General features: G+C 28.4%; 1 protein-coding gene across 1 annotated transcript; it reads left to right on the top strand.

Moving 5' to 3' along the window:
- Positions 1-60: 60 nt before the first annotated feature.
- Positions 61-17150, top strand: LOC107455223 (ribosome biogenesis protein NOP53). The gene is made up of 12 exons (XM_016072727.4): positions 61-537; positions 4590-4657; positions 7548-7629; positions 8004-8185; positions 9094-9167; positions 10142-10237; positions 12332-12442; positions 13284-13439; positions 15377-15432; positions 15575-15761; positions 16160-16236; positions 17068-17150. Exons 1-12 carry the CDS (start codon positions 416-418, stop codon positions 17126-17128), a joined length of 1272 nt encoding a protein of 423 aa, XP_015928213.2. The 5' UTR covers positions 61-415; the 3' UTR covers positions 17129-17150.
- The last annotated feature ends 1644 nt before the right edge of the window (positions 17151-18794 follow it).

Raw genomic sequence — 18794 nt, 5'->3', positions numbered from 1 at the left:
GGCTGCAGGTGGCGTAGAGCAGAACTCTTTTCCTATGGCAACACTTCACATGCTTTCCCCATTAGCGTGTGGAAAGTCATAGAGGAAGGAACTACGTTAGTTTCTCTCTTGATTTTCACATAGATTAAAATTTTTTAACTTAAAAAACTATATGGAACTGAAAACTGCATTAAACATAGTTCTAAAGAAAAGTATCATAGAAATTTAAAAAAATATTTTTATTAAATAAAAGGGAAAAATATTAAGAAAACGGAAATTATCGTAGTACATTCCTATACAACTGAAAAGAGGAGGAGAGGGAAGGGAGAAGGGCTGAAAGCATGAAACCGGTCTCTCCCCAGATGGCGTATTCGAGTGTTGCGATCGCGAATTTCAAACTGTAACTGGGTTTCTTTCATTTCAAAATAAACAAAACATGGCTATACCTCCCAAACCTCATGTACGTGGAAGTAAAAATAGGAAAAAAGCATGGAAAAAGACAGATATTACGGAGGTTGAAGAATATTTGGAAGAAAAAAGATTTGATGAGAGAATAGGGTATGCCTAATATGGTTTTGAACAATAAGTATAACTGTTTAAAAGTGTGTTGACAAAGAGTAATAGTCGGAACACCAAATTTGCAAAGTTTTTAAATTATCTCAAACTATTATGTCATAAATTACATTGCTGCATGTTTGTAATTTAATAATTTGTGTGCGTGACCAGGGTATTTTCTGATGAAGTTTCAGGAAGACCGCACACTGAAAGAGCGAGTAGGAAGTAGTAGGCACGTTAGGCAAATTTCCATGAGTTTGTCATCACTTCTATGCATTCTAATGGAAAAGTATCACCTTTTATATGATTCTTGATCTTTTCCTCAGAGTATGTTCTGCCTAAGGGCTCGCTTTATTTTTGAAGTAGCATAAGTATAGAAAACATTTTTTTGTAAGATTCTTTTAAAATTTATAATTCTAAACACTTTGAAACTAATTTCATGAGGGTATAGGAAGGTTTTAGGCTGTATACCTTGTCCCGGGAGTATCTTTGGGAAAAATATACTTGAGGGTGCCCCTTGGCGAAGTTGGCGACTTATGTTTTGCACCATACTTGTTTGCCCGGAACACCGTGGTAACCCACAAACAGGACATTTATATCTATTATTAATTAAACCTTCATTCATACACCCGTCAATCACTGTTTTTTTTCATTGTTATTAAAATCGTATAGAAACTTAAGATTTATCTTATTGACAGTATTCCTTTTTAGTACCAGAAGCAAAAATAACCTTACCAGCCGGTATCCAAAGTAGAACTAACGGATCTCTGAATTTACATTTAAAAAACAACGCTAAATTCTAAACTAATCAAAATTAAAATATAAACCAATCAGAATCACGATTGGTTTTCAGCACCTATCACCAGCAGATCAGATCACAACTTGGCGATCATCCGCGATCACAACTTGGCAGGGGCACCCTCAAGTATAGTCTACCCGTATCTTTTTTTATAGTCTCCAGCGGGCCAAAATTCGGTGACTATTTCAGCATAAGATACATGGTGATATTTCCATATTGTGATCAGTAGCTCCAACTACAATCGCCAAGGTGCCAAATAGATATGAAACTTTAAAATTTTTAAAAAAAATTATGTGGATGTTTGCCCCGGGGTGACTACGAGTTAAACTGTTCGAGTTAGTCCCTTTCTGTGATTTTTTTTTTTAAGTTTCTCGCGGGCCACTGTCCGGAAGTTTCCAAGACTTAGCAATTATTCTATCGCAGATCACGATGCAAAAATCTCCCCGATATACATAATACGCGAATGCCATTCGTGGAAAATTTATAACCATTACAGATTCTTGAGTAAGCTCATAAAATTTATTGTATATGTCAGGGCTGATTGTGCTCTGGAAAAAATCCGGATTTTTCGCTAACAGTGATCCGGAAGTCTCCGGAGATCGGTGGTCCAGACGTTTCAAAAAATCATTCATCACAGAAGTTTCCGGAAATCAAATTTTCAAAGGTGGACCTTAAAAACACAGTTTATTTTATTTGTTTGTAAGGGAGAGCCAGAGAGAAACTTTATAAGCTTATATTCATGATTAATATTCATTTTTTTTTCTCTGTAAATAGTTGTTATAATCATAAACTCAAGAAAGAAAGACATATTTGTGAACTTTAATTACTTCTCCAGGTCATCATAGGTATATGTGTAAAAGTTAAAATATATTTTAAGTAAACTAAGAAATATTGAGAAAAAGGAAGAAAAAAAAAACTTGTTTAAAATTTTTCAATTTAAACCGTTTCTTTAACTGAAGAAATTTTCCGGAATTTTGACTTGGGCTCTCAATCACCCCTGATATGTGTATTATGATTCTACATTGTATATGTGCACAATTCATCAATTAAAAAAATATTTACTATATATAATACATAAATAATTGGTCAAAATTTCTATATTCTACCTTCACAGCCAAGTTTAGAAAATTTAGATACAATAACTGCAAATTTGATAAGTAAATAACTTGTTTTATATCTTCAAAAAACTACTAAATTTAAGAAAATTGTGCTGGTGTATATAACAATCTATATAAAGTTTTATAAAAATTAAACACTCTTAAATAAATCTATAATTTTTTTCTAACTAAATTCATCAAAATTAAGTAGCAGCAAAAGGTTTGAAACTAGTTACAAGAATCAATAAATTGCTTACGGAAAGTTTTTTAATTAAAGTTTTGTGTTCACACAAAGGTTTTCATTTTATCTAAGCCTGAGCATTAATTTGGAAATCTTTCTATTTCTATTAGTTAACAGTTTCCAGCACAGCAAATTTTAGAAAGACAGCACATCAGCAACACTAACCCCGTAGATCGTAAATTTTACGTAAAGATTAATGGTTGTTAAAAACAGTGGACATTTAATTCCAAATAATTTTGCTTATTTAGTGGTTTGCTATATGTGGGAAATAAGCAGGGTTGCAAAAAACCCGGGTTTTTCTAGAAAAACCCAACCCGGGTGGGTTCTTTTGGGCTTTTCTGGATTTTTCATGTTTTAATTGAGTTTTTTTCTAAAGAGTGCAGGGATAAGCACCTTATTTTAAAAATGCCTATTTTAATATTAATAATTAAGTTTATTTTTATAAATTGATTTAACATATAGGTAATTAATACAAATAAATTGATGCAAAAGTCTGGAAAAAGTTTCTTCTGACATTTAGATGTTATATATACTCACATACATCACACATTTGAAACTTATTTTAACACAGGATTGCTTTTGATTTATATTTTAGTCAAAATATTTGAGGAATTTTTTTTTTTTTTTTTTTTGCATAGAAAGCGAATCAAAGGCACTGACTAATCAATAGCCATACAGTCAAATCTAGCCAGCAAAGTGACTCTCCAGTCTCCAACATAGTTAGTTTTTTCACCATAGGTTAATTTTTTTAGGCTGACTACATATATATTTCAATGGAATAGCTCTTTAATATAACAGAGGATAAAAAAAGAAATCAATCTTAGAAAAACCCACTTTAGGGTGGGTTTTACCCAGTAAAACCCGGGTGGTTTTTTTACAACCCTGAGTTTGATACAACTATTTCTGACCAATCGCAAAGCAGATACTCTCCATTTAATGGCAGTGATGGAGAGAAACCAGGAGGATACAAAAATGAAAACTTGGTTATTTGTTGCAAACACTCCATTACAATTTTATGTAAATAATACACTGATCGAACAATGATGTACTTTTTAATTCATAGATGCAAATATTTCGAATTGCTTATTAACATTTATATTTATTTTGAGATTAAAATTTAAAACTATTATTTGTTCTTCAACAGTATTTGCTTTTAATTCATGTCTATTATTTATCACTGAAAATAAATTTCCAATATTTGATTATCATTTTTGCTATATAACTACAATTATATTATCTCATTACAGTTCTTGACACAAACTTATGTTTTTTTTTTAATTTTATTAAATATTTGTGTTTTTTTTTATGCATAAATATTTGTAAAAATATAAGTTACAAATTATTATCTAAGACAAATATAAAAAGTACTTTTATGATACATGAAAATACTCAGTTGTTTAACTTTGAACAAATTTTAATAAATATATAATGCTTCTTCTGATGATGTTTATGAGTTTGAACTATCTCACTGGCCATGATGTTCTGTAATGTTTTTATTTTTCTACTTTCTTGCTAAAATTAAGTTTGTCTAAACTTATCAATTATATTTAGTGCTGATGTAAATATGGAAATCTGCCAAAATCCATTAGATATTGCAACCTTTTAAAATTTAATTGAAAGATATTAAAAATCATTATTTGTATTAAAAAACGAAGCATCAGTTGAAAGCACATTAGAAGTTCATTTAATGTCTTCTGACTTTAGAGGGTTGTTAACTCTGGGTTTGCTATCTATCAATGTGTGCATAGAAATGTACTAGCAATATCTTATGAATAATAATAGTGAAAAAATGCTTGAATTATTATCTTTTTAACTTCTTTATTTCCATTTTCTTTATAAGCAAGGAATGCTTGTTAAATTTATTTGCTATTAGTGAATTTGCTACAATTCTCTTTGTTAATGGTGTTTAATTTTTTAGTGGCACAGTATCTGAAAAGAAAGATGCTGATCTATTTATTGTGCAAACAACTGCTGAAGATGGTCCAGGTAATAAATTTTGAAGTATATCATATCTTGATATGCTATAAAGTTTTTTTTAATTGAATTTTAATTATTATGTATTCTTAATTCAAGAAATGTGCATCATACTGCAGAACACTGACTAGAATTATCTGCGTCCCCCTTTCCTTGGAATTCCCAAAATTCCTGTTATATATGAAGCTCTGTAAATAAAACTGTTGAGATTTGTGATATAATTATGTAATGTTTGTTCTCTCCCTGTTATTATTCTAGAAGAAAGGATTCACAATTTGTGTTTAACCTATTTTTAAAATACATTCTGCAATCACCCTTCATCATAAAGCTTATTCTATCTCTTGGAACTTGCAAATATTCCATCAAAATTTGAAAATAATCGATTTGTCTACAATTTGCGTTCAAGTGATTTGTTAATTATATTTTGTGATTCTTGTTCTACTGTTACATGCTTGGAGTTTTATTATGCATGTTCACATGTACAAAATTGACTGGTTGTTATTCAGTTTTGTGACTTTGCTCAAAGGTAAATTACAAGTAATAAGTATAATCGTTAAAAAAGTTTTACTTATCTAAATGCTTGTTGCAGAACATTGCCAATTTTATTACTATAGGATATATTGTACATTTAGGATAAGAAAATTAAACAGTATTACTAGTCATATAAAATGGTATTTTTATTAAATGTTAAACTTTTTATTGCAGGCACGTTAAAATTAAAGTTGCTAAAACCTGTCTATGAATTCCTTTGTGTTTATGTCTTAATTTGCAAAAAAAAAAAAAAAAAAAAAACAAGGATACAATATTAGATATACCGATGTACACTTGAAGTATGTGCACCTCAATGTATTTAATTAGAATATTTTTAAGAATTTTTTTAAATTTTCAAATTTTTCCATAGGGTTAGTATTACCCTATTTTGTCATTGTTTAAATGTCGTTTTTTATTGTTTCAAAAGGGTCATACCAAAAAACCAAGATGCTGACAATTTAGACCAGGAGTTTCCAAATCTAGGTTCATATTCCAAAACTGATCATTCACCCACAGTAAAAAATTTGACTTGCTTGGTATCGGATGTACCACGATTTATTATTAGATGATATCAGAAGAACATATATGATAATCAAAAAAGAAATTTCATGATTTACTCAATATAGTGAATATTTTATTTGGAGTTAATGATATAAAATTTGTCCTCTAAACTTATTGACTAGAGCAACATATTCTGATGCCATAAATGTCTGATCTAGTACTTTACTTGATGAAAATTTTGCAGTTTAAAACTACAAATTATTTGTGCAGAAAATGCAATCAAATTTATTTATTTGTTTGTTTCTATTTCATTAAGTGATGACCTGATAGAGCATGACATGTATTGATAAGATCGATCTATGATGTGTCTTCCCTCCCCTACCATAGTATTCTTTAATTTCCCTATGAGAGCAGACACATTATCAACTACTCACTCTAATTTAGCACATTATCAACTACTCACTTTTTCACTCTCTTCATTTGGTTTTTCAATAACCTTACACATGTCATTAAATTTTATTTGTCCTTTCTTTGAACGTGTGTGCAAGTTATTCTTTTACATGGTGTTGTGGTTACTTTACATCTTATAAGATGAGTGTTTTAAATAAAGGTATGTTGTTTTCATCTCTTTTGTTTCCCATTGCTTCTTTGCATATTTTCTACACAACAACCACATTCTGCTACTACTACGAATGAGGTCAGAAGTGCACTTTACCCCTCTTCAGTTAGCTTGATGAGTCAGCTAATCGGTAAAGATAGTAAGAATATTTTACCAAAGGAATCCAAATGCTTAGGACTTTTTTTAAAAAAAAATTTTTCTTTCTAAAGCTGGGATCAAGTGACCAGTTTCCCTCCTCCTAAATTAAACTTCAGCTTGTTAGGTCTTGCGACTAAGTTGAGAAGCTAAATAGGTTAGACAGTCCAAGCTTAGACCATTTTTAGGAGATATTAATTGTATGTAAGTTATTATTGCCGGGATTTTAACCAATAGGTGCATACTTGGTAATTTTCCCTACTTATATATGGATGGATTACTTTTTTCTTATTATGGCGATGCAATTTAAGGTTTAAAAAAAAAAATTTATATTATGCAACAAAAAACTTTTTTTCTTTCAAAAAAATTCAAACTATACCTTATTTATTGCTATCAAGAAAACTATTTAGAGGGTGGCAGCTGATGAAGATAATTAAACAGTCTCTAGCCTCACCACTCCCTCATTTTATATACAACTTTCAGCTTATGAGTATTGATCGATGCAATGGGTCAATACCTGCCAAGTCTCGTGTTTTTTAACGAAGACTGTATTTTACAACTATCTCCTGTTTACCCGTATATTTTCCAATTTCTCCATATTTGTTGAAGAAATTTAAAAAAAAAAAATTTTAATAATTTTGTTTCTCAACAGATTGTGTTATTACCAGTACTGTAGTATGCTGAGTGTTTATAGTTTAAGTAATTAAATAATGGTTTTAAAAAAAAATCTTCTTTAGATTAAGGTTGATATACATATATTTTACTTCACTAAATGTAAGGGTATATATTATTTCCAATTTTAACTTGCACGATTATGCATGCTGTATCCAAACTTTATTTGTAGTCCGAAAAAATGTTGCTAGTAAAATCCCCGTTATTTTATTTCGCCAGTGATTGCCAGGCAGATATGGGGGGCAAGAACCATTACTTGCATTTAAAAAGCGTAGCAATTTGCTGGAGAATGCTTCTAATTCAATGATAATAACCTCTTTTATCGTACATATTCTATACCTGATATGTTTATTATAGAATTGTTATAATTTTTGTAAATTTTTGAAATTGAATCAGTTTTAGTTAAAAGTTTAATTAATTTGGTTATCTATATTATTTTTTTAGAGGTCAAAAACATTATAAAAGGGCCTTTGAAGTGCCATTCAAATATTGGAGTATTTTCAAAAGTTCCTGTTCCAATTTCCATGTATGTATTTTTTTTGTTTTATTGTATTTTCTATTATATTACTTGCAGTCTTTTGTTTTATGTGAGTAGATGGTTACATTATTATTCCATTGGAGCAAAAATATTTTATAATGCCATATGATTATACTGCTATCAATCTGTTGTGTGAACAACACATTTCAGTATTATTATTTAATAATTTGAAGATTTCCATTTTATTTCTTAAAATTGATGCTTTATTTATTTTTTATTTATTTTCTATAAAAGCATAAGGTAGTTAAATAAAGTTAGACATTGTTGTAATGTTTAATTCTGAAGGATAATATCACATCTAGTCTTAAACTTGCTTCTTATGGTGCACTATGTTAATACATTATTATTATTTTTGTTTTTAGAGATAAAGAGCCATATAGTAAAAAAATTATCAGAGTTAAACAAAATGCTGAAAAACGAAGGAGAAAAGTTGCACAATTAAAGGCAAAAAAATTGGGTAAAAAAGAACTGAAAGAAAAAGATGACAAGCTGTTACTGAAAGGAGATTTATTTGCAGCTGAAGTGAAAGATATATGGGGTGAAGGTAACAGATTTGTTTCACTTCATAAATCTTGATACATTAATGTAAATAAAAGTGGCTATTTTCTATACTGCATTTTTCTAACGTCCTTCAGCAGGTGTTGATTGCTATGTGTGAGTAGCAGACTAAATAGCATATGGATCTCCTAGAAATGTTACTTTCTTATGGAGAGAAAAAACATTTTATAAAAAGAAGAAATTTTTAATTTGGTAACTGATAGGTCTTGTATTCCTCTCTTGGAATCTTATGTCTATAGACTCAGTCTGTCATTAAATATGGACTGTTGGTAATATTTTAATAGCTGATATAGCCGATTGCTTATAAGATTGAAAGCTAAATATGTACATCTGGGTAGGATTTAACGAATTATTAAGAAGGCATTTAAAGGGAATTTAAAATGAGCTATTTAATTTATTTTTGTGTATTTGATATAAATTTTTATGTTTTTTTTTTTTTTTTTTTTAAATACAAATATAACTTTACAAAATATAATGTATTTTTTTAAAAAAGAAATTCTTATCTTTTCAAATTAAATTTTTTCATTAATCGCATTTTATGAATAACATAACAAATTAATAACCTTTGCACCCTTATTAAGCTATTGTATTTAAATACTTAATAACATTTAAGTTATTTTTTAAATGTTGCGACTAAACTACAGTTAAAGTAGCATTTTTGAGGTTACTCGTGTGTTTTAGATATTCCTTGTATTTTTTTTTTTTTTTTTGACTAGGTCAAATAGTGAAAATAATACTGTTGGTTATTATGTTTTCAATTTTGTTGTTTTAAATATGTCGATTTAACTTCTTAGTTTTACCAAATTCGTTTGTAAAAAAGATTTGAATAAAACTTTTCAATAAAATTGTTTATGACATCATGCAATAATTATGTGTTTTTTGTTATTCAAACAGAAGAAAAAATTGATCCGGAAATCAGAGATTTGGTGTTATATCGAGATGAGTACACTAAAAAAAGAGGTCCTAAGGTAATTTTAGATTTGTTTGAAATTATTTCAATATTTATAAACATTACCTGATTGTTTTCTTGTTGTAAATTACTAATAAATATTTAAAGTTAATAACTCTTTCTGACCAAAAATCTTTTTTTTTTTGTTAATTTACCTAAAGTTATCTTACTAATTTAATTTTTTTTTTTATAGTTCATTTGATATTTTTAAAGTATTTTTACTCCTTTCCTTATTTTATCATTTAGTATAATCATAAAAGAGAAATGCATTCTTCAGTATTATTCATAGTATCAGTCAAACTCTTTCCCAACTCTTACTATTAATTTATCTTTCTATTCTGTAAATATGGTTTATAATCTGTCTGGATTTCTTTGCAACATATTATAATTTGACATAAAGAAAAAGCTCATATAAAAAACAAAATTTGAAAATTGGGATTATGAGAAATCTAAGGGAATCTGAGATAATTTGCTCACTTGCTTTTATATGGTTTTTATTTTAGTTTTTGTTCTCTGCTTTCATAGTAGAATTTTTTAAATTCAATTTGAAAACACTCCTAGCACACAATATTTTCTACAATTTTTGCCTAGGGGACTCATCACTTGGAACAAAACTGGCTTGGTTGGATCTAAAATATTTAGCAAATTTCCTTTCATAATTTGTATGATATTCTTTTCTAGTGTTTTGTATTTTTGATAATTCAGTAGGGAATTTATGTATTCTTAATAAGTAATGAATATTCATAGTTAAAGTTGCTTTCTTTATATGCAAATATGAAATTTATCTATTGATAGAAAAATGGAAAAGGCAAGTGCATTTTGATCTGGATTTTTAAAGGCTTACTTCCTTCATATTGAATATCAAATGTAATTTGTGTAATAATGTTAAATCATTAATATCCAAAGTAATGGGTTAAAGTACACTAAATATCTAGTGTTTGATCAGTGCTGAAAATTTCTAAATTGCTTCAACTGATTCCTTTGGATGTTTAGGTTCCCTTTCATCTTTATCAAAAACCATCTCTCTTACCAGCTGTGGAAGTCCCTCACCCAGGTGCTTCATACAATCCTGCATTTGAAGACCATCAGGTAATATTACTTTTAACCAGGGTTGGAGTTTTTGCCGGCAAAAAGGGGTTTTTGCCAGGACAGTGGCAAAAACCAAATTATCAAAATTGCTGATTAAATATTATTACAAAATAATTGAAACAAATTTAAATCAATCATAAGGAATAATAATTTTGATACATTACATGAAAAAATTACTTTTAACATATTAATAATTAATATAAGGGTAATAATTTTTAAAAGATTGAAAGTTTTTGATCTCCTTTCATTTTAGAATCCTAAAATATGTTTTTTACAAATAAATATTATTATTTGCATAATATTATTATTTATTATAAAAAATTATTATTTGTACAATAATTAACTACACATGTTGATAAGATATTTTATGCTTTAAATTATAGTTATATTAATTTAAAATAAGTTCATTTCACTGGAAAAAAGAGAATAATCACAAATTTTCCAATCAATAATGTTTTAAACTACTAAAATGATATATTATTACATTATCATTTAATTATGGAATAATAATTTTGTTAATTTTTTTGTAACTATTTATATTCATAAAATATATTTCAATTTTAGGAATAATTTTGTATCAAAAATGTGTTTTTGTCCTCTCATCTTGGAAAATATAGGTTTTTGCCAATTTGCTTGGCAAAAACCTGTTTTTGCCAGGACGGTTTTTACCGGTATTTACCATGGTTTTTTCCACCTGCGGCAAAATCTTGCCAACCCTGCTTTTAACTTTTATTTATATAAATCTATGCTTTCTTTACTGAGCTTTTCAGTTTATATGATGTTCATGGGTGCCACTTTTCAGTCCTGGGGACTGAAATCAGTCTTGAGAAAAATCAATGGACTAATAAATTCTATCAATTTAATTAAATTTTCTTTCTTTTCTCATTAGAAATAAAAAAAATTTTTGATCAAAATAAAAAAATTATGTATCCTAATGAAAACATATGATATGGTAATGATGTCAGGACTTTTATTTATATTCTTTTTGTCAGCTTCACTAAATCTTATTCTTAAAATCTTACACAAATGGGGTGGATTGAACTTCATCTACTTGTGTAGTTAATTTTGTACTATTGCTGAATCTAAATCTGCTCGAGTTTGCTTCCCCCACCCCAACCTATTGTCATGCTGGCCAAAGTTAAATCAAGATTATTTTTTTAAGATAGAAAAAAATTATAGAGCTAGAACGAAAAATAAGTAACGGTGAAGTGAAAAATAGACATGAATGGTTTCAGGTTGTTCAGTAAGTGTTGTAAATAAATATACAAGGTTAGCTGTTATTTTCGTTTTGTTTGCTAAAAAAACATAAAATAATGAAAAACATTTTTTAAAAAAATTAATCGAATGATTGAGTTAATATGTAGACTATTATCAAGGAAAGGTAAATTTTGGTGTCAGTGAGCTATAAATTTCTAAAAGTTTGGTAAACAACCCTAGACAATATTATTTGGTCAAAAAAATAAGTTCAGTCTTGAAATTTTTTTTAAAGTGGCACCCCTGATGATGTTACATAAAATACTGCAAAATACATTGATTTGTTGATTGATTGCTTTTGATACTTTTTTTTATACACCATTTTTCTATTGCTGTTGAGCTTTTTTTTAAACTTTATTAAGGAAAAGTTACTAATATTTGTAATATATATATTCTTACAAGTCTTTTTCAGATTCAAGATTGTATTCAAGATTCACTTGACAATTTTTAATGTGAATTCTTTTTGTTATAATTTAACTGATAAGCCTTTAAATATTCAATTTATATGTTTATTGCAGTTAAACCTCAACTTGAGAGACACAGATAATTTGTTCATGTTTGTTGATAAGACACAGATAAATTGTTCTCCGTAAAATATAACTTTAATGTTACTGGTTATCTGTACAAATGTTAATGTACGGGGAAAAAGTGTCCAGAATATAAATTTGCCAGCTGTGTGCAAGTTTTAGAACTTAACAAATTTGTGTAAAAACTATTTCTAATAAAGAATAGTAAAAAATACAATTTTGTATTAATATAATTTTGAACAAATCTATTTTTTAATTATCTATTATTCTCTTCATAAGAATATTCAAGTATGATTAAAAAATTTTTTTATAGGATCTGCTTTCTGAGGCTGTTGAAATTGAAGAAGTAAAGCAAAAAGGAGAACTACACTTGAAACGTGTTCTTACTGATATGTTCCCAACTAAAGCTAATGCTCCAACACAAGTAAGTGATTAAAAAATTTTATTATCAGACGTGATTGTACCCCAGATTTCCGGGGTTTTCGTATCATTCTTTCTTATCTGAAAGCTAGAAGCAGGGCATGTAATTAGTTCACGAATATTGCAGAATTCCGTATATTTCAAGACCATTGGTTCACAGGTTTTAGCTAATCTAAAACTTATAGTCTGACAGAAAGGTAAGGTAACTTATCCTGTTAAGGTGACATTTACATACATGTGATTCCCTCGCCAATTTGATTCTTTTAGTTAGGCAGATTTTTGCCATTTTAAATATTTGAAAAATACCAGAGTCTGCTAATATCGCGATTTTTATTCACACAATACTAATATCAAACATCGATTTTCATAATTACCGGATTTAAAAATCGCACACTGCAACTCCTATTCATGCAATTTAAAAATCTAATATCGCAATACCTATTCCTTTTAAACCGTGATTTGTATATATGAGTATTTAAAATCCTCTATCACTATTCATATTCACACGAGTTTAAAATTCAATGTTGCAATTAGCGTTCATGCCTTTGTAAAATCCAATATTGCATTCGTATTCACTTCAAATTCAATATTGCAATTTGTATTTTCACTTTTTTCAAATCCAGTATTGTGATTCTTGTAGGAAGTTTAATTTTTTAAATTAGTTGATATGAAGGTGTAATTAAAAATGTATGCTCAAAAATTATGTTAAATATGAAAGATGTATGTATGAATTGATATAGATTTTTTGCACATAAAATCTTCAGGATTTTTCATTTTTTGTCATAATTACATCTGTTCTATTTTATTTTTTTTTTAATTTTATGTACTCTTAAATTTATTTATAGGAATCAATTTTAGCGGAGATGTCACAAGGTCTGTTTGAAGATGAAACAATTGAAAATGATGAAGTACTTTTAAGTCAACATAGAAATCCTGCTATTACTCCTGATGATCGGATCCCCAAATCTAAAAAACGAAGAAAGAAGGAAAGGAAAGAGCAAGTGAGTATTGTGCTGTTTATGAAATGAAAAAATAATAATAATAACATTCCAAATAACTTTACAATTCTGTGACCTTATGGTGGAATTTTTGCATCTTTAAATGCAATCATCATAGTTTGAATGCAATCTAAGATATGTTAAGTATTAAGTGCAGATGTTATAATTAAGCATAAACCTAACACAGATTTTTTTTCTGGTAACTTTAGATTTCTGGACAATATAGGTAATATATTAGGGGGATCGGAAAGTAATCTTGTTTCGGCGCATTAAATATTTGTAGTCTAAAAAAAGTCTGCATTTTTTTAATACTTTTTAAATGCGTTATAATTTAAAAAAGTATTTATTGCAAATTAATGTGGATAGTTTTTATGAGTTATAGGTCAAGGTGATATCACTAATTAGTATTGCAAAAAGTTGTGTAGTAAGTGCCAAATCTGTAAGAATTTTTCTAATTCTTAATGATTATAGATTCTCCAACATTAACCACTTAATGCCTAGTTAAAAAAAGATAATCCAAATAGCTTGAAATTTGATAAATTCACTTCTAAAAAGTATCTAAAGCCTATAAGAAGAAAAAAAATTGTCATGTATATTTATAATAATGTTCCATTTTTGGAATATCAACATTTTTTTAGGGCCTTTTTTATTAACGGTGGCCATGATCACTTCAACTGTGTTCCAGTACGTATCTTTAGCCAAACAGAATGGTATCCACTTAGAAGTTAAAGAAACTATAAACTATTATTTTATAAATAATCTTTAAAACATAATATGTTTATATATTGACGAAATATTCTCCAGGAGTAGTTTGTGCACAGATGATTGTTCTCCAGAAAAAATCCGGATTTTTCACTAACCATGATCTGGAAGTTTCCGGAAATCTAAGGTCCAGAAGTTTTCAGAAATCATCTATCACATTTATGTTTAGAAATCCATGTGTATTTTATTTAAATATATTAGAACTAGAATTTATACTTGGCATTTCTTTCATTTGTAAATATTTTTTTCTGGTAGAATAATTAATGTGATTTGAGATAAAAGTAAACTTATAATTATTAATTTAAATTATCCTGCTTATAATTGTTATATATTGTATAGAGTTAGAGTCATATAACTGTTTTGAAAATATCAATGATTTAAACTTACATAGACATAGATTTTTTAAAGTGCGTCATCAAAGATTTTACTCAAAAAAGTTGCAGGATTTTTGAGTTGAGCTCACAATCACCCCTGTTTGTGTCAAGAGAAGCACAAATCAAACAGTCAGGACATTTTTGCAAAATTATTTATGACCTTTTTCAATTGTATTGACTCATCACATTTCCCTCTCATATTCAACTTTATAATTGGGCTTACAATTTCTTTTTTTTTCATTTGCACTTTACTTTGGGATTTGATTTTCTATTTCATCTGCTCTAATATTACTTTTAAAAACAATATTCTACCGACATATAATGGAATAATAGGCTCTTGAGTTATTTTCATTCAATGCAAAGTCCCATATCCAGGTGTCTGTTCACCAGAAGGGTCTCTTTTTTTCCGGACACTTTTTGACAATCAAAATAAAATTCTCCCCATACAAAAGAGAAAAAAATACTTTTTTCATTTGAGAGTTGTTAAAAAAAAATGCATGCAATTATAAGATTCCTCCACTTTTCCGCTTATTCATGATTTTTATCAGATATTTTTTATTAGTTCTTTTGATCCAATTTCCACTATAATATGAAAAAAATTGGATATCACAGAAACAAAATCTGTCTCATGTAAAAAGATTATTACCGACAAGACTCATGCACGAAAATTTCGCATTTTAGAAAAAGTGCTTATTTGAGATTGTCGTGGCTAAAGCAGGTCGTTAAGTATTATGCATTTGTAATGTATATTTTTATATGTTGTGAAGCGAAATGAATTTTTCTACATAGAAATTATTACTTTAGGAACGGCTGAAGAAAGTTGAGAAACTTCGTAAGAAGCAATTGAATGAAGTGTACAGGTATCAAAAGAAATTTTTATATTATGATAAAGGTTATTTAGTGGTTTACTAATAAGAATACCTAGTTTTTTATTTATATTCGGTCTATACTTACTAATTTGATGATGGAAAGCATTTACATGAACTTTATATTCTTTTTCAGATTACGCTCCATCAAAAGTGAATTAAAAGAAGAAGAATCAATTTCTGAGCAAAGACAAGATAAAAGATTACAGGAAAAAATTGATAAAATGTACAAACCATTAACCTTGAGTAAACATAAGTTTGAAGCACCAGATTTAGAAGTTGCTCTACCTGAGGAATTGTGTGATTCGTTGCGTACTTTAAAAGTAATGTTAATTGTTATCATTCTTTTGTGCAGTAAATTGGTTAAGACCAATTTAGTATACTAACCAGGCTTGTTGATTATCATAAAATGTATAAAGAATTTTCTCATTAACAGAAATTAATATGTTAAAACTTTTATACTGTATCCAGAAGTGGAAGTTGTTTTTTATTGAACTCTTAATATTTTATTCGTAATAAGTTAAAACCATTTAACCATAAAGCAGGGGTTTTGAAGCAAAAGAAGAATGAATGTATGGAAGAAAAAAAAGATTTTTGAGTAATTTTTTTAACCATACAATTTTTAATAATAAAATAAGTAAGATGGCACGATTATATGAGTAATATTTTTTTAAATGCCAGTCTTTTTCCAAATATACATATTTTACATATTCTTTTACAGAGTGAGGGAAACCTATTGGAAGACCGTTACAAAAGTTTGCAGAAAAGAAATCTTATAGAACCCAGGATAAGGCAAAAGTAAGCTATAATAATCTCTTTCACTTGATATAAATTAACTTAATAGCTTAAATAAAAACATGTAATTTTATCTTTATTTATTACCATTTTGATATTGGGAGAGTGTATAATTGGATACTTATCAGAAATATGTGAAAATAAAAATGTTTAATTTATTTTTATATACGCCCCATAGCTAGATTACCTTTCCTTTTTGAATACATAAAATAACAATTCTAAATAAATTTTTTATTTTATTTATTTTTGCAATACACATATATGCAGTGGAACCCTAGTTTTACATTTTTGTCCATTTCCTACATTATCCCTCTTCCAACAACATTTTCTGCTGGTCTGTGAAAATTGTCTATGGCAACAATGTTAAAATATCCCGGATTTAAAGTTACGCTTTACACTTAGCATGGGAAGAGATTCATAGTTGGTGACAATGGATTAATGTGTTGTATATTTGTAGTGAATAAAAAGAATTAGCCGTTACATTGATTGTTATGAAGAAAATGTTTATATTCACTTTTTATAAAAGGTGATAAAATTGGATTAAGAATGATTAAAAAATTTAAATTTTATGAAATTAAAGAAATTTTAATAACTAGGAAATGTGTTATGTCTGTAAAGCATCACAATATTTTATAAAGTTGCAAAGTGCAGAAGCAATTGCACAACTAATGAATATGTGAAAAAATTTATTTTCGACAAAGCAAACTTAATTGGTGGTACTTAAATTGATATTACTCGCAAGTCTGTTCAATTATTTTACACCATCGTTAAATATTTATCTGTTAAGTTTCTAATGATTGATCAAAATAAAATTATACTTTCTTTTCTTTGCAGGAGGAAGAGGAAATATAAACTTAAAGTCCAAGTTAAAAGAAACCATCGTGATTTTCAATAAATATTTTTTTCTTTGCAGTAAACTGTGTGTGAATTCAATGGTCAGAATCAGTTATAAGATAAACTTAAATTTTGTTTTATAATATTATGCAATTAATATTAAATAGTATATTTATAATCTGTACAGAAATGAACAAAAACTAAATCTACTGAAATTTTTTTCAAGTTATATTGAACTGCATCAATATTATGTTACATCAACAAAAAAAATTGATACTTCTTAAACAACTGCTGTTGATTCAGATTAAATATACATTTTTGAAGTAGTCAAAATATTAAGACTTACAAACTGTAATACAGTCAAACCCCGCTATAGTGAACTCTTGGATATAGTGAACGAGATGCTCGGTCTCGTGCCTTGCTATACACGTATAATGTTATTTTTAGTATATATAGTGAACCAAAAAAGTGAGGAAGTTGGATATAATGAACTTTTTCCTGTCTTCGACTTCTTCCCCCCCCCCCCTCCTATTTTCTTTGCAAATAATTTTGAAATTTCTACTTCAAAATAAATACATATACCGATTTTTAAAACCATCTATAGAAACTACTTGAATGGCAGGTTAGACAGGTTCAAAAAGCGGAATACCAGAAATTCAGGAAAAATTATCTGATAGTCGGGAAGTGTTTCCATATCTGATGTTGAGGATTGCTCATCAGCTAAAGATTACTAATTTTTTTTTGTACGCAAGACGAAGAGTGATGAAAAATAACACATTTTTTGCTACTACATAATATTTTTCAGTCATTTATATGAATATAATGTAATAAAAGGGAGGAGTTTGGGAACCATTAGTGAAATTGCTTGCATAACGGATATAGTGAACCTAAATTTCAGTCCCTTGAAGGTTCACTATAGCGGGGTTTGACTGTAATAACTGAGCCCAACATAACTGTATTTAAATGTTTTAATTTCTCAACCACATTTCCTATTATAACAATATATTAACCGAATTTTTCAGTGTGGATATACTTTGATTTCAATTTTCAAGAGATGTCCATAATATTGTCAGAGTTCTTTATGTATTTAAAATCGGTTCATCACCCAGTAAATCAGACAAATGACCTTGAGAGGTTTCAGTGTTGTCGGTGGCGGAAGTGTTAAAATTATTTCTATTTCTGTCTCAATGTAAGATGGAAAACTCATGCCAATGCTCCATTACATGCTATACTACTCATTGACCTCACTTGCCATAACTCGAGTATCATATAATACATATATGCTATTGCTTGTAAAAAGCAAGCTCTGTCGCTTGGTATGGCGCTATGCTGCACCATATATCACTCGTGGGCTGCAATCGTGGCACAAGTTTTGAGATAAGTGGGTTTAAAGTTTTCATTTCTAAGCAAAATGCATAGGAAATTTTTTCGTTTGCTTAAACGAAGATTATCTTCAAGTTAAATTATGAGTTGTGCAAGTATTGTTGCTGAAAGAATGTGTATTTTCATATTTACACCTGTTCTTAGTCCAAAATGGGTATTTTTTGAGTTATGCCGCTATTGTAGCCCATGAGCGATATATTTTTAATTTCTACAGCCATTTTAGAAAGTGTCAAAAATAAATACTTGTAAACAACATTACTTAAATTATTACTTAAGACAACCTACTAAAGTGTTGCCAATGGATGGAGAAATACCGAACTTTATGTTGTCACAGAAGAAAAATA

Source organism: Parasteatoda tepidariorum, chromosome 5, assembly GCF_982258835.1.
Source record: "Parasteatoda tepidariorum strain Cologne lab strain chromosome 5, Ptep-v5.0, whole genome shotgun sequence".
Taxonomy (NCBI): Eukaryota; Metazoa; Arthropoda; class Arachnida; order Araneae; family Theridiidae; genus Parasteatoda; species Parasteatoda tepidariorum.
Note: the sequence above shows the minus strand (reverse complement) of the source record. Positions and strands in the feature narration are given on the sequence as shown.

Bases quoted from the DNA above. Each gene is read 5' to 3' on its own strand.
- LOC107455223 (XM_016072727.4), top strand. From the start codon at position 416: ATGGCTATACCTCCCAAACCTCATGTACGTGGAAGTAAAAATAGGAAA. The intron at 10,238-12,331 runs GTAATATTACTT...ATTTTTTTATAG, and splicing joins CTGCATTTGAAGACCATCAG to GATCTGCTTTCTGAGGCTGT. The intron at 16,237-17,067 runs GTAAGCTATAAT...TTTTCTTTGCAG, and splicing joins GAACCCAGGATAAGGCAAAA to GAGGAAGAGGAAATATAAAC.